This window comes from Hyperolius riggenbachi, chromosome 10 (assembly GCF_040937935.1).
Source record: "Hyperolius riggenbachi isolate aHypRig1 chromosome 10, aHypRig1.pri, whole genome shotgun sequence".
NCBI classification, from domain to species: Eukaryota; Metazoa; Chordata; class Amphibia; order Anura; family Hyperoliidae; genus Hyperolius; species Hyperolius riggenbachi.
The window spans coordinates 107594805-107621818 of NC_090655.1; the positions used below are offsets into that span (position 1 = coordinate 107594805).

Sequence of the window (27014 nt, forward strand, 5' to 3'; positions counted from 1 at the left end):
CCTGCAAAGCATGCTCTACTGCAGGAACTTGAGCATACAAATGGAAAACACTGGCCTAGGCTAATGTCTGTAGGAGGCACCACACGGGTAAACAAGGATTTTTGGATGAAACTGTCAGTGTCACAAGCATTGCTAAACATATAATCAGAACATTTTTGGTGGGCTTCTGCGGAGGAAGATTTTATTTTTTTAGTTGGTAGGAAAGCTTTTATTACGGACACACATTTTTGGAGATATTTCAACACTTCCCATCTGAACAGCAAGTAAAGGAATGCTCCAGATTAGGACACAAGACACAGTTAAGGGCTCGTTTCCACTAGTGCGGCGTGCGTCTCGCAGACGCACGCCGGCACTGAGCGGGTGGGCGGTATCGCAGTCGAATCCCATGAGCCGTGCCATGCACGGCTATGGGATTCACAGCCTCCGCCGCGAATTCGGCGGGGGGTTCCGGCCGAATCGCTCCCGCAAGCGAATCGGCTGCGGCGCCGTTATCCCCTATGGCAGAGTTTCCCCATGCGATTCATGTGCAGGGAAACACTGCGGAATCACGGCGTAAACCGCGATAGTGGAAATGGGCCCTTAACGGGAACCAGAGGTGAGAGGGATATGGAGGCAGCCATATTTATTTCCTTGTAAACAATGCCAGTTGCCTGGCAGCCCTGCTGATCTTCTGACATAAGTAGTGTCTTAGTAAAAACTCTGGAACAAGCATATGGCTAATCCAGTAAAACCTGAGTCAGCTGAGTCAGAGTACCTGATCTACATATGCTTGATCAGGGTCTATGGCTAAAAGTATTAAGAGACACAGGATCAGGAGGACTGCCAGGCAACTAGTATTGTTTAAAAGGAAATAAATATAGCAGCCTCCTTATCCCTCTGACCTCAGGTTCCCTTAAAATGGAACCTGGCAGCCCTGTTGACAAGCATATGGCTAATCCAGTAAAACTTCAGTCTGCTTAGTTAAAGTACCTGATTTGCTGCATGCTTGTTCAGGGTCTATGGCTAAAAGTATTAGAGGCAGAGGTTCAGCAGCTCTGCCAGGCAGCTGGGATGTTTTACAATGAAATAAATATGTCAGCTTCCACATCCCTCTCACCTTGGGTTCCCTTTAAAAATCCAAAAGTAAAAAAAAACTGTACTAGAATCAATCGTATGCGGGGTATTATTATTACATTTTTTGTAGAAATACTTTTAGGAAAATGAGAAAAATAAAAAAGTGGTTAATAAGAAATAAAGGGCCTAATCCACTTCACCTTTCCTTCTAAGTTTCTACTAGGAGATTATTTTTTCCCCTGTTTTTCACTATAAAATGCATAGAAAATAAAGTAATTACTGAAAACAAGTATTGCCTACAAAAAGCCTAATGTGTGGCAAAAAAACAACAATATATAGATAATTTAGGTGTGATAAGCATTGAGAATGTTATGGTCAAATGAATGGAACGAGCCCTGACAGATGAAAATGGCTCTTGGCAGGAACGGTAAAATAGCCTGCGAGGTTAAGTGGTTAAAAGGCATGTTATTGATAAAAATATCACCTAGGAGAAAACTTGGAGAAAAAGTGAATTGGATCGGGCCCATAATGTTTAAATTAATAATATTATCAATGCTCTGACATAGGACTTAACACACTAAAAGTTTGAATGTACCTGCCCTTTAAATGCTGTGACAGTTTTACAGTAAGGATTCAGAACAGTGGGACATATCAAAGTGTCTGAAGGGAGACCTGTCCTTGTCCACGAAAGCCTACAAGACACTCAGTTATTTTCGCACAGTGCATTATAAAGGTAGAATATTATTGGTTGCTTTGGGCAACAACAAAAGCTCTTCCAGATGCAGTGCTAAAAAGACCCATTCTACTCAGAGCCAGGCCTGGTGGAGCCTAGGGGACTCACTGTTATCTCCTCTCCCCACCTGACTTTACCAAAATGGCTGGGTGCAAAGCTGAAGGAGCTCACGCTACTACCTCAACAATTTCACCTTAAAAGGTACCTGCAGCAAGCATTTAAAGACAAAAAAAAAAACATACCTCAGTAGAGGAAATGCTCAGGATCATCCAGAGGCTTCTCTGATATTCCTACACCCCTCTGTTCCTGTGCTGGGACTAGGGATGATCAATGATATACAAATACTTATGAGATTATGCAAATGTATAATTTTTTATGCAAATCAACACTTGAAATTGGACCAATTAATTTAAACCTGGGTAGGACTTGATTGGCCCATTTTCAATCTGCATATAGTTGCATAAAAATATACATAAAGTTGCATAAACTCAGAAGTATGTGCATCTCATGGATGATCAACTCTAGCTGGGACCCTCTTTACAATATTCAACATTAATGTCAAACATTGCTTGCAGCCGTGCTTCCCTCGGTGTATGAGTGCGGCTACGCTGCGCAAAGTACAGCTCACTCCTGCGCAGTAGTGCAGATCAGCTCATGCACTGCTTCTTCTTCCATGCTTGGGCGGCTCTGTGCTATTGCACAGACGCAAACTCTACTGGCACCTGTGCAGCGGGGCTGTGCTCATACACGGAGGAGAGCGTGGCTGCTATGCTAGGATGAAAATGTCATGGAAGAACACGGATGCCTCTGGAGAACCTTTTCCTCTACTGTCTTACTTTTTTTTTTAAATTGACATCAGGTTTGCTTTAATCGGTTTCTCATTCTACTCACCGCAAAAGTCCTACACTGCTTTCCCATTTTTTGATGTGTGAACAAGCGGTATACACTTGATAACCCATATTTATCACAACTGTCCTCAGTGATCACTGAGCAAGAAACTCGCCTTGCTAGTCCCCCGTAAGTACAGGTATGAGGAACATTGGCCAATACGGATGAATGACTATATACAACATGATCATCAGTCAGATCAAATGCAGCCTAAATAGCCAATAAGGGTTTAAGGTGAAACAGTCTTATTTGCCTGAGAAATATTTGCTGTTATAAAATGCCTCAATTGTTATATGACTGCATGATGAACACCCGATCTTCAAAAATCTAGGTAGCTTTAGAGAGGTAGAAACACTCAAATATTTTATTTAGGATGTAGACATACGGCTGGAGCATTATACAGGGATTAATCGACCATCGTGGCAAAAAAAGGCAAACCTTCAAATATATTCACACATACATACAGGCTGTATATGTCTAACAAGTATAGGCCACATTTAAGCTCTTATGTCACTGCCTTGCAGGATTTTTAAAGGAGGTAAATGAGTCTGGCATTGAACTTCTCCTATGAGGAAATGTAATAGTCCTCAGTCCATTAGCTAGTTGATTAACCAGCAGATTACCAGCACATGTAGTAAGTGGCAGCTCCTCACAGGGACCTCTTTGAGGCCTGGAACCCATTACAAAGCGCAAATCGTTATCGCCATCGCAGCATTTTTAATCAGCGTTTTGTAAGCGATTACATGAGCCGTTTCTGACGATTTTAAAAAGTGTAAGCTTTTTGCCAGCGATTGTGTAGCGATTTGCAATAAGCGTTTTTAATTCTGATTGGTCCTTTCAATTAATTAAAAATGTTTTTACAGTGTGCAGTAATTTAAAAACGGTAGCAAATTGTTCTGTATAGCGATTCATGAGCGATTATGCCAGCGTTTATATACTTTACTTTGCAGAAACGCCAACACAAACGCTAACGCTCAAAAAATGCTGCATGTCCTGCGTTAGCGATTTTGCTAATCGCAATCTCTCCAGTGCAATTTGGCCCATCCATTAACATTAGCTGAGCATTTAGGGAAATCGCTAGCGTTATGAATGCTCAGTGGGTTGTAGCCCTAAAGCAATCTCGAGCTGAAGCTCGGGTTCAAAATAGGATACGGACTTGAAGAGAGGGAAGCTTCAGGATCTTATGGAGTATTCCTTCGGTGGTCCAATTGCCCCTGTTGCTGAGCGCAGCCCCCTCCACATCGGGGTCACACAGCTACTCTTCGTGCAGTGTGGCCACGCAGTAGCTGCGCGAGCCCATCCATGCATGCGCAATAGCACAAAAGCCCACGGCTCTGGCTCACATGGCCATGCTGCATGAAGAGGAGTATGTCATTTTGTACCTGAGCTTTGGTTCGTGTACACTTTAAAGGGAACCCGAGGTGAGAGGGAAATGGAGGCTGCCATATTTATTTCCTTGTAAACAATGCCATTTGCTTGCCAGCCCTGTTGATCTTCTGGCATAAGTAATGTCTGAGTCAAAACTCTGAAACAAACATATAGGTGCGTACACACGCACTACTATAAGGCACGACGGGTCTGTAAGACCCTCCGGCTAGGCGGGCGTTCCAGCGACAGTAGAGCGTGTGAACAGTCGGTCGGCAGACTGATAACATGGTTTCTGAACGATCCGCTCAGCTCACCAGTTGCTTGGCAGTCCTCCTGATCCTGTGTCTCGGACCAGTCGTTCCTTAGTAGTGGGTGTGTATGCACCTTATAGCTAATCCAGTAAAACCTGTGTCAGCTGAGTCAGAGTACCTAATCTGCTGCATGCTTGTTCTGGGTCTATGGCTAAATGTTTTAGAGACACAGGATCAGGAGGACTGCCAGGCAACTGGTATTGTTTAACAGGAAATAAATATAGCGGCATCCATATCCCTGTCACCTCAGGTTCCCTTTAACTTGGCTCAGAACTGTGTAAGACAAAACCATCTTGTATGTATCATAAGATGTACAGAGGCGCCAAAAGGATAAAAGTATGCTAAAGAGGTGCCAAGCGTGTATGGGACCTGTAGCAGTGTGATACTCCGTATGTTTATTGCCTGATGAAGCGGGACTGTGCCCGTGAAACGCGTTGCGAATTGTTCGTGGAGTATTTGATTAAATTGTCTTTAGCTCAAGTGACAACGTTGTGTCCTTTTTGGAGTGACCGGTCCACCACCGCCACCCGAATATTTTAACCTTTTAGCATACTTTTATCCTTTTGGCGCCTCTGTACATCTTATGATCAAAATTATCCACCCTGGTGGAAGGGTGATACACCCTCTTCTTCTACTTCAGAGAGCGACATCTTAATCCTGAGTGTGGACAGGTCTAATCTCCCCACCTGCCTATACAGTGGTTGCCTATGCGGTAACCCATGTTTGTGAGTATAATACTTAACTTGTCATTTTCTTCTCCGGTTTCCAATACGTACTACACTATACTGTGCTCTCGGTTTCTCTGTTTTATCTTGTATATATGTTTAATTTGCTTCTAAAATTTAATTATTTTTGCCTTAGTGGTCCTAAATGGTCTGGCCTGTATACATTTATGCATGTTTCAGGAAAATGCTAAAACTGAATACATTATATAAAGGATGTACATGATTTTAAAATTAAAATCCAGGCAAAAATATGCCATAAATATGCCTTTCAATTGTGGCTGCCGTCATCAGCCTGGAGACTTTTTTCACAGCTTGTATGTGCCTCAAGTGAGGTTTCAGACACGCCCTTTGCATGCTTGTGGACCTGAGCAGAGAGTGATAACATCACCACATGACCCCTCCCTCAGATACACTACATAAAGGTGGGCTCACTTTTACAGCATTTTTCAATCAGTACAATTTTTGTAATTTAAATACATCCAGAAAGAAAGTGACATTTTATTTGGTTTTATAACCTGTTCATCCTTAAACATCTCTTGTGCAATATAATATAAGGTCATTTTTACATTCTAAAGAAATCCTCATCTTCCCATTTTACTTTTCTTTAAAAGTGGGATGTCTAATATAGAATAAAAGGGCCCCATGTGATTTTGTGCAATACAATGACATGAACGGCTATAAGGGTCTGAACTGCTGGCTGGAGACAGTGAAGTCCAAAACTTGAAGTGAGGTGGCCAAGGCAGCATACAGTCGAGATGTATTAAAATGGAGGCAATACACTGGGCTGCTTGTTGGAGAAGACAAGGAGTAGGACTAGAATAAGAAAAAAAGCGGGAAAAAAGTTATGACAGGCATCAAAGCTCATACAAAATTTGTTAAAGGCCTCTACATCAGCACTTTAAATATGAAACTGTTTAATTTTCTAAGTATGTCTCTTCAAAATCTGTTTGGAATATGTGTTATGTTTATCCTTGGCTGTGACCTCTACAGCAGAAAACTCTGTGGGAGGAGCACTGATGCAGAGCAGAGCTCATTCAGCACAGTAGGCACACAGTAGGTAGGGCAGAAACCCAGCTCTTTGTGCTATCTGCAAGTTTTACCCTCTGTATTTGCCTTATATGTATAAAAATACAGAGGATTTCACATTAAAGGATACCCGATATGAGGACATTCTTACCTAAAGCAAGCACAGAAGTCTGTTCATGTTGGCATGTATGGGGCGGGGAAGAGAGGGGAATGGGAGGGAACATCATAGCAAGCCGGCCTCTTCCTGTCTCAAAATGTAAGTGGCGGAGGAGTGATTGCATGGACCAGGGGGAATGAGGAGAGGAACAGATAATGCACAGAGGTATGAGGATCCAGCATGAACATACCTGTGTGCTAGGATCTGTAATTAAAACAAAAACCTCGGGGGATACTTACCTCAGGATGGGGAAGCCTCTGGATCCTAGGGAGGCTACCCCCATCCATTTGTTGCTTTGCCAGGACCACACGATACAATAAAATGATCCGATTTTACAGTAATTCGATAAAAACGATCGGATCTCCTGAAAAAATCGAAAGCTTTTTTTTCATTCGACTGAAAAATCTGATCGGATTTCCCGTTTTCTTCGATTTGTATCAATCCGGAATGCCAGATATTTTTCTTCAATCTTTCTAAAGATTGTATGGTGTGTGTTAGATTGCCAATTTATTAATATACACACCCTAACAATTTTGTCAGAGTATCCAATCATTTTTATCATAATTGAGGAAAAAATTGAACATAGGTGTGTGGTACATTGGTCATATTTTTGAAATGTTACAATCAGTCAGAAAAATTGATTGCAATTCTTAAATTGAACAGATATTTAAAAAATTGTATGGTGTGTGGCCACCTTAAGGCTGCTGTAGTGGCTGAATCACACCCTGAAACAAGCATGCAGCTAATCCAGCCTGACTTCAGTCAGAGCACCTGATCTGCATGCTTGTTGAGGGGCTGTGGCTAAAAGTATTAGAGACACAGGATCAGTAGGATAGTTGGGCAACTGGTATTATTTTAAAAGGAAAAATCCATATGCTTCCCAGTTTAGGTTCCCTGTAAGTAACTTTGCCTGGGGTCAGATGTGCTTTAAAGCAAAAGTCTACTTTTGTACCAAAAAATGCAATTGCTTCAGCTTAACTGTATATAATAACTGTATATAATAAATAATATAATAGTATGTAATAACAAACATTGTTTCAGCTTGCATACATGTTTTCCTGGAGTAAAATTGATGCAAAAATTAAGCAGATGCCCAGATCAAGAAATGTGATTGGCCGCTCTGCACAATTGCTTCACTTTTGCATGCTTTGCACCAAATTTGCTCCAATTCTTTTTGCACTGGATTTGATAAATCCGACCCAGTGTTTCTAACAGAAACTGTCATTAGGCTTTGGAACGTCCATCTGCCAATCAATGGATTAGTTCAGATGAACTCCTGACCTGTACAATTCATAACTCATGCAGCAAGATGGGGATTTCTGTGCAGTTCGTACTCAAACTAGAGTAGAGATGCCATGCAAACTGAAATGGAAACATGTTTTAATAGAATTACCTTCGCGATCCTAATAAATGTATATAGGGTTTTTGTTTTTTTAATGAAAGTGGAATTTACTGCATCATGCATTATAAAGTAAAGTATATAGTACAAGGAGCTGTACATGTACCTGTAAACAGTGGCTCATTCTCTTGTCCCACAATCTCACCACTCCATAGTGAGAGGAACCAGTGGCAATCATGTGGTTCCCATCACTCTGCATGCAATACAAGACACTGTCGTGAGGTTCCTCCCATTCCTTCACACACCTCCTGAAAAAAAGAGAGGCAGTTTTACAAGGATCAGATGCACTGGCATTCTGCAATTTACATAGATAAGACTGTTAGGTGTAGGCAAACAAGGCAGTTGTCTGAAGCACAACCTGTTGGAGGGGGCAGTGTAGAACCATGCCAAATACACTATTCATTTTGGAATTAAAAATCATGGAAAGGATGGAATTAAATTGTAGTGTACTGTAAATATTGGTGCTAAACGGTAGATATTGATACTAATGGTACTAAATATAACATGGTAAAATTTGGCAAAGTAGAATTGCATAAAATAATTTGGAAACATCCATGAGATGATTGTGTATTAAGCCAAGTGCACGCTTATCACAACATGATCTTTTTTAATGGCTGCTGTACTGCCTATCAAAAAACTGGTGTACTTAAGGTAGACCTGAACTCTTGCAGAGGACACAAGGAAAACCGAGAGAAATGCAGCCTGTGTGTTTTTAGAGAGAAGAGCCTGCCTAATTCCCCCTCCTCTCATGCTCGCATCCAAGACTTTACACGGGCATCATCCCTTATCTGGAACTCTCTTCCACAGCCTGTACGTCATGCTCCAAACCTGGACATCTTCAAACGCACTCTTAAAACACACCTTTTCAGACAAGCCTATAACATTCTATAGCCTTTATTTACTTATCTGACACAATGTAATCAGAGGCAAAAGGTCACTGCCTCCTCCATCCTCCACCCCCTTACCTAGTATGTCACCCACTACCCATTAGATTGTAAGCTCGCAAGGGCAGGGTCCTCCTCTTAATGTTTACTGGTTTTGTCACAATATTTGTGCTGCTTGAAACTCTGTTGTACATTTTGTTAGTGTATCTATGTTCCCCTTGTCTTATTGTGCTTTGTAAAGCGCTGCGGAATATGTTGGCGCTATATAAATAAAAAATAATAATAAGTAATCACAAGTGTTATATGATTTCTCAGCTGTGTCAGCTCAGGAATTCTGCAGTCCTCAGCAGACACACAGCTAATATGTAAACAAAGATTGTTAACCTTTTCTCTGCTTCCATAAAAGCAAGAAGTAGACACACTGCAGATTTATTGCAGGAGTTCTGCAAGCTGTAACAAAGTAATGTTTTTCTTTAACGGTTCTTATGCTGTTGCTTATCTTTTAGAGCAGAGAGGTAGTTCTGAGTTTAGGCCCGCTTTAAAGGAAACCAGGTGAAAATAAATGATGATGATGATGATGATTTTTCTGATGATAAAAACACTTGTATCTATCCTCCTTCTTCTAAAAATGACTTTTGTTGATATCCCAGTTTTATTTTATATTTAAATCTACTTTTTAGTTTTTACTGTTTCATTGTCTCTGCTCAATTATACATTCATTGAAGTATATTAGAGCTAAAATTTATGAACTATACCATACAAATACTATTGACCTTTTTATCTATTTCCTGCTCTCAGAAGCCATTTTCTGCTATGAAAGTGTTTTATGGTTGTAATTTCTTATCAGTGAGGCTATAGGTCCAGACTGGACAGCAACTGTCACTTATATTCCTGATGTTTAACTCTTTCAGGCAGAGAAAGAGAGATAGAAAAAAAGGAAGACACAGCATAGTTATTTGTGTGCTTGAACCACCAGCTGTGTGTAGCAATTTCAGGGAGCAGAACATTTCACAATTTATTTCACAGCTATTTAAAGTGACCTAGAAAGAAAAGGTCTGTGTTAAACATCTGAAAGATTTTAAATAAAATAAAATTCAGGACGGAATAATGTGAGATTACAAAAAAAAGCATCAGTGCATCCACAACATGGTCCATAGGGGGATATAGATTTTGGGTGAGGTAACTTACTGAAGGCGAGCACAGCTGAGCAACAGGAAATCTCTAAGTAACACTTTTCACATGGATCAATAGCATCCAGTTAGCTTCTCACCGCAATCTGAGACTTGTACTTCCGCTGTGGTACCACAGCCAGTATGCTACAGAGAACTGGAGAGTAGATAACTATCACCTTACTGCTTAGCCTTCCTAAAATTAGCTATTCTGTCAAAATAGAAAGGCTGAAGCTTTTTAAAGGTAAGAGAAAAAGGAAAAAGCCAGGAGACCGGTGGGGTTGTGTTCCTGTGAATGCTTGTTTAACCCCAAAACTCCACTCAGAGAGCAAGTTTTATTGTATTGGAGCTAAACAAATACCAGCCTCACTGCCATTCTAATTTTCTTCAGTGGCCAGCCTAGCAAGCAACCTGTCCTGCCATAACTTACCTTAAAGCAAATCTGAAGCTAAAATGGTTGCATTGTCGGTCGGGCATGATGTATGGCCACCTTTAGCAGCAATAAAAAAAAAAGGTCTCATGATGTTTTCTAGTACAGGAAGAGTTAAAACACTTGAGTTGTTATCTAACCAAATGAGCTTCTCTGAGCTACTTGGCCAACTTGGTTGACTTAGGCTGGCCATACATCAGCCGACTGTTCGACCATCTGATTTGGATATTAAATTCGAATTGGAAGAAAAACGGGACGAAATTGGTCGCATTAATCGGTCAGACATGCTGCAGTTATTGAGTATAATCACTGTGTTGGACAGACTCCTGTAGAGAGTACAATAACTGTGCTGGACAGACTCATGCAGTGAGTACAATCATTGTGCTGGACAGATTTATGCAGTGAGTACAATCACTGTGCTAGACAGACTCCTGCAGGGAGTACAATCACTGTACTGGACAGACTCATGCATGGAGTACAATCACTGTGCTGGGCAGACTCATGCATAGAGTACAATCACTGTACTGGACAGACTCATGCATGGAGTACAATCACTGTGCTGGGCAGACTCCTGCATGGAGTACAATCACTGTACTGGACAGACTCATGCATAGAGTACAATCACTGTGCTGGGCAGACTCCTGCATGGAGTACAATCACTGTGCTGGGCAGACTCATGCAGAGAGTACAATCACTGTGCTGAACAGACTCATGCAGTGAGTACAATCACTGTACTGGACAGACTCATGCATGGAGTGCAATCACTGTACTGGACAGATGTATGCAGTGAGTACAATCACTGTGCTGGGCAGACTCCTGCATGGAGTACAATCACTGTACTGGACAGACTCATGCATGGAGTGCAATCACTGTACTGGACAGATGTATACAGTGAGTACAATCACTGTACTGGACAGACTCATGCATGGAGTACAATCACTGTGCTAGGCAGACTCCTGCATGGAGTACAATCACTGTGCTGGGCAGACTCATGCAGAGAGTACAATCACTGTGCTGAACAGACTCATGCAGAGAGTACAATCACTGTGCTGGGCAGATGTATGCAGTGAGTACAATCACTGTACTGAACAGACTCATGCATGGAGTGCAATCACTGTACTGGACAGACTCATGCATAGAGTACAATCACTGTGCTGGGCAGACTCCTGCATGGAGTACAATCACTGTGCTGGACAGAGTCATGCAGAGAGTACAATCACTGTGCTGGGCAGACTCATGCATAGAGTACAATCACTGTACTGGACAGACTCATGCATGGAGTACAATCACTGTGCTGGGCAGACTCCTGCATGGAGTACAATCACTGTACTGGACAGACTCATGCATAGAGTACAATCACTGTGCTGGGCAGACTCCTGCATGGAGTACAATCACTGTGCTGGGCAGACTCATGCAGAGAGTACAATCACTGTGCTGAACAGACTCATGCAGTGAGTACAATCACTGTACTAGACAGACTCATGCATGGAGTACAATCACTATACTGGACAGAGTCATGCATAAAGTACAATCACTGTGCTGGGCAGACTCCTGCATGGAGTACAATCACTGTGCTGGACAGACTCATGCAGAGAGTACAATCACTGTGCTGAACAGACTCATGCAGAGAGTACAATCACTGTGCTGGACAGATGTATGCAGTGAGTACAATCACTGTACTGGACAGACTCATGCATATAGTACAATCACTGTGCTGGTCAGACTCCTGCATGGAGTGCAATCACTGTGCTGGACAGACTCCTGCAGAGTGTACAATCACTGTACTGGACAGACTCATGCATAGAGTACAATCACTGTACTGGACAGAGTCCTGTAGAGTGTACAATCGCTGTGCTGGACAGACTCCTGTAGAGAGTACAATCACTGTGCTGGACAGACTCATGCATGGAGTACAATCACTGTGCTGGACAGACTCCTGCAGAGTGTACAATCACTGTACTGGACAGACTCATGCATAGAGTACAATCACTGTGCTGGGCAGACTCCTGCATGGAGTACAATCACTGTGCTGGGCAGACTCATGCAGAGAGTACAATCACTGTGCTGAACAGACTCATGCAGTGAGTACAATCACTGTACTAGACAGACTCATGCATGGAGTACAATCACTATACTGGACAGAGTCATGCATAAAGTACAATCACTGTGCTGGGCAGACTCCTGCATGGAGTACAATCACTGTGCTGGACAGACTCATGCAGAGAGTACAATCACTGTGCTGAACAGACTCATGCAGAGAGTACAATCACTGTGCTGGACAGATGTATGCAGTGAGTACAATCACTGTACTGGACAGACTCATGCATATAGTACAATCACTGTGCTGGTCAGACTCCTGCATGGAGTGCAATCACTGTGCTGGACAGACTCCTGCAGAGTGTACAATCACTGTACTGGACAGACTCATGCATAGAGTACAATCACTGTACTGGACAGAGTCCTGTAGAGTGTACAATCGCTGTGCTGGACAGACTCCTGTAGAGTGTATAATCACTGTACTGGACAGACTCATGCATAGAGTACAATCACTGTGCTGGACAGAGTCCTGTAGAGTGTACAATCGCTGTGCTGGACAGACTCCTGTAGAGAGTACAATCACTGTGCTGGACAGATTTAGGCAGTGAGTACAATCCCTATGCTGGATAGACTCCTACAAAGAGTACAATCACTCAGTGGGGTTCCTACTGTAGTGCGCAGGGGGGCGTGGCGCACCGGGTGACAGACTGCTAGGGGGGTGTCGCCACGACCCCCCACAGCAGCAGAGCAGGAGGGGGGAAGCACGCTAGAAGGAGGGGCAGTGGCGGCAGCGGTGGGGAGGGGGGAAATATCCCCCCCCCCTCCCTCACCTGGGACCCCTCCTTCTGCCTCTCTACCCCTCCATAGAGTAGCGGTGGCAAGTGCGGGCTCGGCGGCGGGGAGACATGCACAGAATTACTCACCACTTCCACGTTCTAAGTGCCGACAGCGTCATGTCGTCACAGATCTCCGCCTTCAATGCCGCCCACTGTGCTTCCGCTAATCAGGAAGCAAAGTGGGCGGCTTTAAAGGTGGAGATCTGTGACGACATGACGCTGCCGGTACTTGGAACGCAAAAGTGGTGAGTAATTCTGTGCATGTCTCCCCGCCGCCGAGCCCGCAGTTGCCACCGCTACTCTATGGAGGGGTAGAGAGGCAGAAGGAGGGGTCCCAGGTGAGGGAGGGGGGGATATTTCCCCCCTCCCCACCGCTGCCGCCACTGCCCCTCCTTCTAGCACTGCTTCCCCCTCCTGGGGCATCTATACTGGGGGCAACTATACCAGCTATACTGGGGGCAGCTATACTGGGGGCAACTATACTGGGGGCAACTAAACTAGCTATACTGGGGAAAACTATACCAGCTATACTGGGGGCAACTATACCAGCTATACTGGGGGCAGCTATACTGGGGGCAACTATACTGGGGCAGCTATACTAGCTATACTGGGGGCAACTAAACTACCTATACTGGGGGCAACTAAACTAGCTATACTGGGGCAACTAAACTAGCTATACTAGGGCAACTAACTAGCTATACTGGGGTGCAGCTATACCAGGCCAGCTATACTGGGGGCAATTATACCAGCTATACTGGGGGCAACTAAACTAGCTATACTGGGGGCAGCTAAACTAGCTATACTGTGGGCAGCTATACTAGCTATACTGGGGGCAGCTATACTAGCTATACTGGGGGCAGCTATACTAGCTATACTGGGGGCAGCTATACTAGCTATACTGGGGGCAACTAAGTTAGCTATACTGGGGGCAACTATACTAACTTCATTGGGGCAACTAGTTTCACTGGGGGCAACTATACTAGCTTCACTGGGGGCAGCTATACTGGGGGAAACTACTAGCTAAAAAAGTGTGTTCCTTGCGCTCAAACTCTGGACCTCCAAACCAGTCAGATCCAAATGTGTCAATGGTCCAGGACCAGGTAACCACACGATGTGCTGCTCCAAATCAGGGTGTATGTGCAAGAAGATCTAAGAGAGGGAGGAGCGCTCTAAGTGCGTTAACCAGGTAGGACTTTATTTGCGCATAACAGTGCAGCCTGCCGCAGAGGGGTAGAGCGGGTGGCCCACCCGCAGATAAGCGCTTTTTAATACCACTTTCTGTAAGTATTCACTTGTTATGCGCAAATAAAGTCCTACCTGGTTAACGCACTTAGAGCGCTCCTCCCTCTCTTAGATCTTCTGAAACTACTAGCTATACTGGGGGCAACTATACTAGCTATACTGGGGCAACTATACTAGCTAATACTTTAAATTACAGTTAGCCCCGCCCTCATCCGGTCATGACCACGCCCATTTTTGCTGAGAAGCATGCCGCAGGTTGTGGCCACGCCCTTTTTTTAGGGGAGGGGGTGTCTTTTAATACCCAGCACTGGGTGCCAAATGCCCTAGGTACGCCACTGCAATCACTGTGCTGGACAGACTCCAGCAGTGAATACAATCACTGTGCTGGACAGACTCCTGCAGTGTGTACAATCACTGTGCTGGTCAGACTCCTGCAGAGTGTACAATCACTGTACTGGACAGACTCATGCATGGGGTACAATCACTGTACTGGACAGACTCATGCATAGAGTACAATCACTGTACTTGGCAGACTCATGCATAGAGTACAATCACTGTGCTGGACAGACTCCTGCATAGAGTACAATCACTGTGCTGAACAGACTCCTGCAGAGTGTACAATCACTGTACTGGACAGACTCATGCATAGAGTACAATCACTGTGCTGGGCAGACTCCTGCATGGAGTACAATCACTGTGCTGGACAGACTCATGCAGAGAGTACAATCACTGTGCTGGACAGATTTAGGCAGTGAGTACAATCCCTATGCTGGACAGACTCCTACAAAGAGTACAATCACTGTGCTGGTAAGACTCATGCAGAGAGTACAATCACTGTGCTGGACAGACTCATGCAGAGAGTACAATCACTGTGCTGAAAAGACTCATGCAGAGAGTACAATCACTGTGCTGGACAGATGTATGCAGTGAGTACAATCACTCTACTGGACAGACTCATGCATGGAGTACAATCACTGTGCTGGACAGACTCCTGCAGGAAGTACAATCACTGTGCTGGACAGATTTCTGCAGTGAGTACAATCACTGTGCTGGACAGATTTATGCAGTGAGTACAATCACTGTACTGGACAGACTCATGCAGAGAGTACAATCACTGTGCTGGACAGATGTATGCAGTGAGTACAATCACTGTACTGGACAGACTCATGCAGAGAGTACAATCACTGTACTGGACAGACTCATGCAAAGAGTACAATCACTGTGCTGGACAGACTCCTGCAGAGTGTACAATCACTGTGCTGGACAGACTCCTGTAGAGAATACAATCACTGTGCTGGACAGACTCCTGTAGAGAATACAATCACTGTGCTGGACAGACTCCTGTAGAGAGTACAATCACTGTGCTGGAAAGATTTAGGCAGTGAGTACAATCCCTATGCTGGACAGACTCCTACAAAAAAAAACAATCACTGTGCTGGACAGACTCCAGCAGTGAATACAATCACTGTGCTGGACAGACTCCTGCAGAGTGTGCAATCACTGTGCTTGTCAGACTCCTGCAGAGTGTACAATCACTGTGCTGGACAGACTCCTGCAGAGTGTACAATCACTGTGCTGGACAGACTCCTGCAGAGTGTACAATCACTGTGCTGGACAGACTCCTGCAGAGTGTACAATCACTGTGCTGGACAGACTCCTGCAGAGTGTACAATCACTGTGCTGGACAGACTCCTGCAGAGTGTACAATCACTGAGCTGGACAGACTCCTGCAGAGTGTACAATCACTGTGCTGCACAGACTCCTGCAGGGAGTACAATCACTGTGCTGGACAGATTTCTGCAGTGAGTACAGTCACTGTGCTGGACAGACTCATGCAGATAGTACAATCACTGTGCTGGACAGATTTAGGCACTGAGTACAATCCCTATGCTGGACAGACTCCTACAAAGAGTACAATCACTGTGCTGGACAGACTCCTGCAGAGTGTACAAACACTGTGCTGGACAGACTCCTGCAGAGTGTACAATCACTGTTCTGGACACATTCCTGCAGTGAATACAATCACTGTGCTGGGCAGACTTCTGCAGGGAGTACAATCACTGTGCTGGACAGACTCCTGCAGTGAGTACAATCACTGTTCTGGACAGACTCCTGCAGGGAGTACAATCACTGTGCTGGACAGACTCATGCAGTGAGTACAATCACTGTGCTGGACAGATTTAGGCAGTGAGTACATTCCCTGTGCTGGACAGACTCATGCAGAGAGTACAATAACTGTGCTGGACAGATTTATGCAGGGAGTACAATCACTGTGCTGGGCAGACTCCTGCATGGAGTACAATCACTGTGCTGGACAGACTCATGCAGAGAGTACAATCACTGTGCTGGACAGATTTCTGCAGTGAGTACAATCACTGTGCTGGACAGATTTATGCAGTGAGTACAATCACTGTGCTGGACAGACTCATGCAGATAGTACAATCACTGTGCTGGACAGACTCATGCAGATAGTACAATCAGTGTGCTGCGCAAACTCCTGCAGGAAGTACAATCGCTGACTGGGCAGACTCCTGCAGTGAGTACATTCACTGTGCTGGGCAAACTACTGCAGGAAGTACAGTCACTGTGCTGGACAGTTTTCTGCAGTGAGTATAATTACTGTGCTGGACAGACTCCTGCAGTGAGTACATTCACTGTGCTGGGCAAACTACTGAAGGAAGTACAGTCACTGTGCTGGACAGTTTTCTGCAGTGAGTATAATTACTGTGCTGGACAGACTCCTGCAGTGAATACAATTACTGTGCTGGACAGACTCCTGCAGTGAGTTAACCACTGTGTTGGACAGACTCCTGCAGAGAATACAATCATTATGCTCTACAGACACCTGCAGAGAGAACAATTACTGTGCTGGACAGACTCATGCAGAGGGTACAATCACTGTGCTGGACAGACTGCTGCAGGGAGTACAATCACTGTGCTGGACAGATTTCTGCTGTGAGTGCAATAACTGTGCTGGACAGACTCCTACAGAGAGTACAATCACTGTGCTGGGCAGTCTCCTGCTGAGAGTACAATCACTGTGCTTAACTGACTCCTGCATTGAGTACCGTCACTGCGCTGGGCAGCCTTCTGCAGAGAGTACATTAGACTTGCTTTCTGTATTCTTTAAGAAAGTCCCTTAGACAACACTTTGTAGCCAGAGACAGGTTGCGGTTGAAGAATTAGATAGGGTAGAAAGTCGCTCTCTGAAATTGTCTAGAATTCTTAAGCCTCCTGCTGGGACATGCATTAATAAATTATATTAGGATGGCATCACTTTCAAACGTCTGACATCTTGTCTATCTCAATAAGTAAAAAGCAGGAAGACCAATTAGTATCTGGCAGAAAGACCCATGGCTGAAAGATAATCAATTCTATGGAGAGCCGACCTGTCCTACTCCCATTAATGTAGGAGGCTGGCAGTAAACACGGTGTTCCCCTTGACCTTATGTGCAGTCACACTGACTCTGTGGTAAGTGGTAATGTACCCAATCAATAGCTCTGAGCAGCTCGATGTTCAGCAGAGCGGGGACTCCATGCTGTTCATAGAACATGCAGCAGTGTTACTACTTTTGTATTGGTTGCTGACATTATATTATACTTATTACATCATGTAAGAAAATAAAACTGATACACAAGGTAAAAGTCAGTTTACAATTGTGTTTTTCACTTTTGTTCTTATGTGCATTATACAAGAATGTTTACAGCATTATTGCTACTAAACAAATGTATGGTGTTGCGTAAGGGGTTGGGGTTCCCGAATGGTGGCAGTGCCCGGGGCCCTCACCTGTCATGTGCAAAATTTCATTTTTGCAGCTCCTAGTGCGCAGGTCAGTGATAAGGAGGGGGGCGTGAGAAGGTTACCTGCATGCAGTGCCATAGGCAAACACAGGGGGATTACAGCTACCCAGAATCCCCCCTCAGACCAGGACCAGTGCAGTGTCTGGGGACAGGCACAAGTTGAGACACCAGAATATCTGCAGGCATCCTGCAGCTCACAGCACTGCTCCCTCCCTTCCAATCTACAATTGATTTTGGATGGAGCAGCAGCGTGTGTACAGAGCATGGAGCAGCAGGGTGTGTACAGAGCATGGAGCAGCAGGGTGTGTACAGAGCATGGAGCAGCAGGGTGTGTACAGAGCATGGAGCAGCAGGGTGTGTACAGAGCATGGAGCAGCATTGTGTGTACAGAGCACGGAGCAGCAGTGTGTGTACAGAGCATGGAGCAGCAGTGTGGGTACAGAGCATGAAGCACTAGTGTGTGTACAGAGCATGAAGCAGCAGTGTGTGTACAGAGCATGGAGCAGCATTGTCTTTACAGAGCATGGAGCAGCAGTGTGTGTACAGAGCATGGAGCAGCAGTGGGGGTACAGAGCATGGAGCAGCAGTGTGTGTACAGAGCATTGAGCAGCAGCATGTGTACAGAGCATGGAGCAGCAGTGTGTGTACAGAGCATGGAGCAGCAGTGTGTGTACAGAGCATGGAGCAGCAGTGTGTGTACAGAGCATGGAGCAGCAGCGTGTGCACAGAGCATGGAGCAGCAGTGTGTGTACAGAGCATGGAGCAGCAGGGTGTGTACAGAGCATGGAGCAGCATTGTGTGTACAGAGCACGGAGCAGCAGTGTGTGTACAGAGCATGGAGCAGCAGTGTGTGTACAGAGCATGGAGCAGCAGCGTGTGCACAGAGCACGGAGCAGCAGTGTGTGTACAGAGCATGGAGCAGCAGTGTGGGTACAGAGCATGAAGCACTAGTGTGTGTACAGAGCATGAAGCAGCAGTGTGTGTACAGAGCATGGAGCAGCATTGTGTGTACAGAGCATGGAGCAGCAGTGTGTGTACAGAGCATGGAGCAGCAGTGGGGGTACAGAGCATGGAGCAGCAGTGTGTGTACAGAGCATGGAGCAGCAGCATGTGTACAGAGCATGGAGCAGCAGTGTGTGTACAGAGCATGGAGCAGCAGTGTGTGTACAGAGCATGGAGCAGCAGTGTGTGTACAGAGCATGGAGCAGCAGCGTGTGCACAGAGCATGGAGCAGCAGTGTGTGTACAGAGCACGGTGCAGCTTTGTGGAACTTAACAGAGTCAGGTATGAGCACAGCGCTGTGTTCTGCTGTGTGAATGTTTCACTTTCCCATTCATTACCAATGTCAGCTGTCCTCATTATTACCTATATCCAAACTGCTTCTGATCTATCCCGTTGTCGAACTGGGAAGAGATCGGATATTTAGGAAGTAATTGTCAGATCCTGGCAGTTGGACCGGAAATAGCATTATGTGATTTATGTGTACCCAGCATGATATCCTACCATATTATTATAATGTATTGTGCGGGGCTGAGGGAACCTTTCCTGAACCCCCCTTGAAAATCCTGGGTTTGCCCCTGAGTGCCCCCTGCTGGTCACGTAATTTACGATTATGTGCGGCTGAACTCTGTCTCCTGTCTATGGCTGAATCTTTGCAGCTTCTGATAGATTTGGTTCTACAGACACCAGTGCAAGTTGTGCTGACAAGCTGTGTGCAGACCAATTTAAAGTGGACCCAAATTAAAAATACAAGATTTCAGAAATGAAATCTATTTTCTAAATTATAATAATAAATAGCAGCCTTTTTTCAGCTGCATGATGACAAATATCAAATATTTTACATTTATTGGAGAAACCCCTCCCTTCCTTTCAAATTGCCAGGACAGAATCCGGCAAACTGATGGAGTAGATGGTGTCCAGCAAAGGAGGAATTGCTAATGGCTGCCACCTGTTTAACCCTAGTTATGAAAAGAGAAGGGTGAAAAGCAGGCACTGAAATGCTCATAGGCTTGAAGGAGTGTTTATTTATCTTTGCATGTGTGAGAGTGGTGCAACTAAGTATTTTGAATTAAAAAAATGTTTGGTTTGGGTCCGCTTTAAGTGGCAGAGTGCTGTCTGGGAGTGAGCATTTGCTTCTACTAAACAAAAGTATGCCTGCTGGTGCAATGGTATATAGTCATATAGCGGATAGACAGATTGTAGTGGTAAGTAGATAGAAGATATAGGCAGTACTCAAAAAAATGTTCCTGTTTATTCGGACACTTAGTCGAAGTGATATTATCAGTGTGACTGTATAAAAATGTTTTAGGGATCGGAAAGCAAGTGAATGTTTGGGAGTAATGGTGCCTCCTGGGTCTTTGAGAGTGTTCGGTCAGCGTAGGGTTTTTGAATAATGCTAGGTGAAAGTATTGGCATAGAATAGATTTAGAGAATGATCTGACAGAAGTGATTGGTGGGAATTATTGCAAAGCAGCGGTTAGCGTTAGGCTGGGTTCACAGTGGTCAGTTGCATAATGCACGTGTCAAAAGGAGTATGAACTGCAATGGAGACTGGACATAGAGTTTAATACAAATCCTGCAAGCAGTGGGTTAATGTGCATACACACATTTGACTCGTGTTGCCCGTCAGGGATTGGGACCAATCCCCTTGGGCAACATCTCTGGGCCAGCCTGTACAGACGCGTGTCAGCTTTGTAGCTGACATCATGCTCTGCTGCTAGGAGGGGAGGCGGAGAGACGACGGAGCGTACGTGACATCATGCGGCAAACTCGGGAGCGGCGTAGGTGTCTCTAGGTAAGTATCGCCTTAACTGAGGTTTTGTTTGATTTTTCTTGAGTTCTGGGTAAACAACAAAACAAAAAAAGCATTGTTACGATACTCTAATAAAGCTATGGCTTTTTGAACTCCCAGTTTGTTACGCCGTGTTGCGTTAAGTTTAGTACTGAAATTATTAATCAGCGGATGAGGAAAGGCTGCTTTTTGTGTGTGTACCCAGATGCTTGCTCTGCCTACGTGCAGAATACATGCTCGTTTCCGAAGCCACCAATGCAAAGACTGAGAACACTAACAGCAGCACTTCCATCACATCACAACACATGTGCAGACTGGCGATCATGTTATTCACAGAACAACAAACATTCAAGATAACACATTTCTGCTCTATGCTCATGTAACTATGCCACCCTTAGTCCTACAATGTAACGAAGGAAGAGAAGTAGCCCTCATTCGATATCACCAAGCTAGGTATAATACAGAGCAACTGTGTTCAGTTTGTACCAGCTTCCGATCTGGATGTGTCAAGCACACTTAGGCACCAACAAAGCAGATCAGTTATGGAGCCCCGCCAGCGCCTGTAATTAAAAGTTATTTTAAAATTATTTTATAATTGCAGTGGGAGTGTGATTCCACGTTCTTCTGATGCTTTTGACTCCCACAACTCGTTATTTCTCAGACCTCAGCATGGTGTGATAATATACGCGTACGGCTTGTCCTGATCTGCTGAGGGAGGCTTCGGGATTGTCTGATATGTGGAACTCCCAGATAACTGGTGGCTGCCCTACATGATATTTTGCATTTAATTAGACATTTTACAAGTAGCGTTAAAAAGATTTTTGTTTTGTTTTTGTAGCTGGTCAAAGCCACTTAACATCCTCTATTAAAAACCACCGCAGAGTTCTTGTTCAGAGATTCTGTTCTAGGAAGGCAAATCTGGACTTTGCAATACTTTCAGGTGAGAAGTGTACCTGAGAGGAACTAGGAAATAAAGATAGGTACCTAACTACGAAGAGGAAAGCCTCTGAATCCTGCAGAGGCTTCCAGTGTCCTCCTTGCCCCCACCATTGCCACACGCAGACCCTGAACCTGTGCCTAATTAATGGAACTTCCCCCAGCAAAACTTTGATAGGGCCCTCAAATGTTCACTCCCCTTTCCTTGCCTCCCATTGGTGACCTTCACGGGCCTGGGGCCCATCTCACAAGGGTCATTAAAAAAGTGTAGCCTTCATGATCTTCACACCCATAACAAGTGTAGCCACAAAAACCTGATCTGAAATGTAGTCCCCTATACTGGAGGAAGGGAAGGTTAGTAGTTGGAGCCAGGGCGTTGGAGTGGTTACAAAAATCATCCGACTGCAACTCCAACTTTTTGACACCACCGACTCTGACTCCAGGTACCTAAAATGGCTCTGACTCCTCGACTCAGACACCTTAGTCTAATACTTACCAGAACTAAGGATTTGGTACAAAAATCATCCGACTCCCAACTCCTCAGTTTATGAAACCACCGACTCAGACTCCAACGGCCACTCCAGGTACCCAAAACTGCTCCGGCTCCTCGACTCCGACTCCACAGCACTGGTTGGAGCCCCTTACAGCTCTGCCCCCCTCCCCCCCTGCGATCACAGGGGCTGTTCCCCTCTAGTTACACCCCTGCCCGGAACATAACTGACAAGAGCTTGTCGGATATGTTATAGTGTGCATGCTTCCCGCATGTACGAGTGCCACTGTACTGCACCTGCATGGGTACGGCCATGCCTATACAGTAAGCCGGAGCAGGTCATCCATGAGCTCCGCACTACTGCACACGACAGCTGTACTTGTGCACAAAGAGGAGCGCGGCCACGAACTTCCAGAGGGTCCCAGTGAGTGGCGGCAAGGCGGATGCAGAGGCTTCCCAATTCCTAAGTTAGTATCTCTCTTGTGTTGCAGGTCGGGGTTCTCTTTATGGTTTATTCCTGGTGGCTCTGTGTCACCATTGATGCCCTGAAACATCAGTTTACAAGCTCAATACTTAGAGTTACATTCAATGTATACCTTGCATGGATTATGGATAATCAATAAGATGCAAATAGTGAGTTTTTAAGTTGCATAAAATTAGCATGGCAATTTGCATTAACTCAGAATTATTTACATGCCATTGGCCATCCCTAGCACCGATGAAGGTCGAAACAGCATAAACCACGCAGATCAGCTGTCTGTAGGTTGGACTGAAATGAAGGAGCCATACTGTAGGTGTGCTATATAACAGCAATTCTGGGTATGTGTCTAGCTTACAAGATTATAACAGTACTAGTGACCTTAGCCCGTTTAAAAATGAGCTAGGCCTGTCTCCGCACGCCTGCCGTGTGCATCCGCCCACCGCGCGTGCACACCCGCCGTGCACGTCCTCTGCGCGCACTCGCACACACGCACGTACCTTCCTCCCCTTCAGTGTCTCTGCATCTCTCCCTGCACGTGCGCAGTAAAAAAAAACACACACACCAGTGGCTTAGCTAAGGAGCTGTGGGCCCCGATGCAGGTTTTACATTGGGCCCCCCAAGCACTCTATACATAACCATTGATACGACGCCCCACAACTGCCAAGGACAACCACAGTGTCAGAGGTACAAGAAGGGGATGGGGAACAGTTTGTTAATGATTATCACTATTCAAAGTATCTATAGAAGAAATTATTATGATCACAGGACCAATAGAGAGCTAATACTGTAGTTGAGGGAGGGCCCTTCGGGGCCCCTCAGGCCCAAGGGCCCCGATGCGGTCGCAACCTCTGCAACCCCTATTGCTACGCCCCTGACACACACACAGGGACATGGGACGCAGAGACATTAGGGTTTTATTATATAGGATGATCTGCATAGCTCCATAAACTGCTCTAAAGTGATGTTACATTTGTACATATAGATGGGATTTTACCAAATTATGTTATTACCAGGAGAAGACATATACAAAGGAATGGATTTACTAAGGGTCACTGGGTCTTGGTCTTCTTAACTTTATCCTGAGATGTTTACTATAGCATCAGAACATAACACGTCTGTACAGCACCATAGCCTAGCGACACGTCTGTACAGCACTCATCCCCCAACAATCGCCCAAAGGCATCAAGTCCCAATTCCTGCCGGTGATATGCTTAGCACATATGTACCATACTCACCTTTAGAATGTTTACAAAAATGTAAATACATGTGTGGAGAACTCCTTTTCTAAAAGCCTCCCTGCAACACAGTATCAGTAATTCCCCAAATCTCAAAATGACACAATGCTTCATGATGAGAAAAGCTGCTAAATGAAGCTAAAATGTCACCTTAGATAAATCTCAGTTTGATACATTAGGTGCAAAAAACTAAAGGGCATCCATAGGAAACTTTCTAGGAGGTAGACGTAAGCACAAACTAATGGGCAATAATGGAAACTGCTGTCAACATCATTTCCATGTAAAGGCCTTATACTTTTAATGAAATTAGTGTAATAATAGCATTTTTAAAAATATCAATAGCAGGCAATAGTAGGCTTTTGGAGTATGGAGGGTTTAAGTGACTCCCTTGCACTGCTCTCTAGGCAGTAATGTGACACTTATGATAAATCTCCAGAAAAACTGACTCCAATGAACGCCTATGCCCCTCTTTCCACTAAATACAATTTTTCTGATGCAGAAATATTATGGATGGTGTGTTGTAGATTTCTGCATCATGCATCCGTTTCCCATAAAATAGCCACATCCAATAATCTGGATCCAGAAAAACTGATGCAGAACTAGTGGGAATAGGCCCTAGCAGACAACTGGTAAGAGTAAGAGCCAACAAAAATAAAAACAATTAAAAAGGAGGAAAGAGGTGTACTTGCCTCCAATCACACAAACCACAAAGGTCAACAATGTATTGGTTCTAAAGACAACGCGTTCTGTGGACATCCCGATTCCTAATGTCATATATGAGAGTATCCAAAAAGATGACAAGGCCATTATAAATGGTTCTGTGTTAGCGGCATGCTTCTCAGGGTCAGTTAAAATTGCTTTAAATGCCAGTAATTGTAATAAAGAACCTCCATGCAATGTATTGTTTGTTAAACTATTACATTGTTACAGATTGTGAGTTGTGTGATTATTGGTGGCAAGTCCACCTCTTTCCTACTTGAAATGGTTTTTATTTTTTTTCTGTTTATTATTGTTACATAGTTATTTGTGTTGAAAAAAAAAAGATATATGACCATCATATTCAATCAGAATATATGGCACAATACTAGCCTGTATGCTCACATATCCCAGTTGATCCAAAGGTAGGTAAAAACCCTTACAAGGCTTGTGCCAATTAGCCCTAAAAAGGGAAAAAATGTCCTTCCTGACTCTGGGTGGCAGTCAGATAAAATACAATACAATACAATACAATAACATTTGTAAAGCGCTTTTCTCCCATAGGACTGGATCAACACAGCTGGGAATTACCTGTAATGTCCTTTAATGCACGGAAAGCATCTAAACCTCCCTTAACCTCCTTAGCGGTAACCCCGAGTTAGGCTCAGGCCCAAAATCCGCAGCTCAAAGCAGTAACCCCGAGCCTGAGGCAAGTAATGTGCTGGGCTGCAGCAGATCTCTCTAGCGGAATCTAAAAGCCTGTGAAAAAATCCAGCAGTAATCATACCGCTAGTGGGAGGTTAAATGCAGATACAGAATTTGCCATAACTACTTCCTGTGGTAATAAATTTCACACTGTAATCACTCTTGCTGTAAAGAACCGTTTCCTATTACCTCTTATTACCAGCCTCAGCAAAAGTACTCTTCATAAACTGAAGAAAACTGTGGACTCACTCCTGGCAATGAGCGACATCCAATCATGTTTTATGGAAACAACAGATAAAAAGCTTTTCACAACTCTAGATATATCATAGGTGACTTTACATTTTGTAACTCCAGTCCAAGCAAAGTTTTTCTATATGCAATTTTAAATTAATCAAGCATGTAAAAGCTTTGTTTTTGCAAAAAGTTTGTGTGCATAAATTATTTCAATGAATGTTTTATGTAGATGCTGAAAAAATGTTGTGCTTTAAATCATAAACTGAAAAGGAAGGCAACACTAGAGGTTTGTTTTGGGATATTTTCACTGTTGATAGTTTTGGTTGTTCCTTATGTCATAGCTATGGATAATGTCCAAATTATCTGGATAATCTCAGATTACCTTGGGATTCTGGGATAATGTTAAGTAAAACACACTCTGAAAATACTTTTCTGTCTGGGAGATCCAACAGCTGGGATAGATTTTTTTGCTGGCCACTTCCTCCGTTTACTAATCAATCACTAATCTGTAGTTGGACCACACCACTGGTATTCATAGAAATGACTTCAAATACCTTGTATTTTTACTGAGCTATTCTTTAAAGTCATTATGAGACGTGTTTATAGTGCAGTCATAGTGTTAAGTAGATTTCCACTTCAAAACAGTGCTGTAGAGTAAATTATGCTAATCATTAGTACACCATATCTAGTCCCACAAACAGGACTGGTCAAGTTGAGTAACTCCTCCCCCTCGGGAAAACGCTCACCTAAAGTAACACAACCTTATTTTATCATAAAACAGAATTTAATCAAATCTGTACTTGAAAATAACTCAGAATAAAAAAAAAAGGGGGGGGGCAATTTATTTAGATGTGCCTCAAGACTGCCTTCTTAACTACCTCCCAACCGCCAACCGGCGGTGGGAGTGTGGCAGGCACATGACCGCCTAACGCCAAATGGCATCATCTCGCTCCTCGCGAGATTAGCAGGGAACGAGAGTCCCTTGCAGAGGACACAGAAAGCCGCCACGAACAGCCTGCCAGCCGCGATTGGAGCTGGCAGGCTGATAAAAACAATAATTTATGTGTACATCGCTGCGATCTAGCGTAGCGCTGTACAGAGGCCAGTCTGTGGACAATTGGGGGGGGGGGGGGGGTGAGGGCCGATGCAAAAAAATGAAAAAAGAAAGTTTTTTTTTTTTAATTAAAAAAAAAGACAATTGTAGCAGCAATCAGCTCTATTGGGAAATGAAAAAGAGGTAAAATTTGGGTGTGAAGTTGTATGACTGTGCAATAAACTGTTAAAGCTACGCAGTGCTGAATAGTAAAAATGGCCTGGTCACTAGGGGGGTGTAAACCTGTGGTCCTCAAGAGGTTAAGACCATTGTATGTTTAACCCATTCAGGTTC

General features: G+C 44.3%; 1 protein-coding gene across 1 annotated transcript in view; it reads right to left on the reverse strand.

The window, feature by feature from the left end:
* Window positions 1-3010: 3010 nt before the first annotated feature.
* The window catches only part of FBXW4 (F-box and WD repeat domain containing 4), a 257632-nt gene continuing 233628 nt past the window's right edge, over window positions 3011-27014 (reverse strand). The window contains exons 8-9 of the mRNA XM_068255667.1: window positions 7767-7908; window positions 3011-5891 (exon numbers count right to left, since the gene is read on the reverse strand). Coding sequence (XP_068111768.1) covers window positions 5754-5891; window positions 7767-7908 — 280 coding nt within the window. The 3' untranslated portion in view covers window positions 3011-5753. The remainder of the gene's footprint in view (window positions 5892-7766; window positions 7909-27014) is intronic.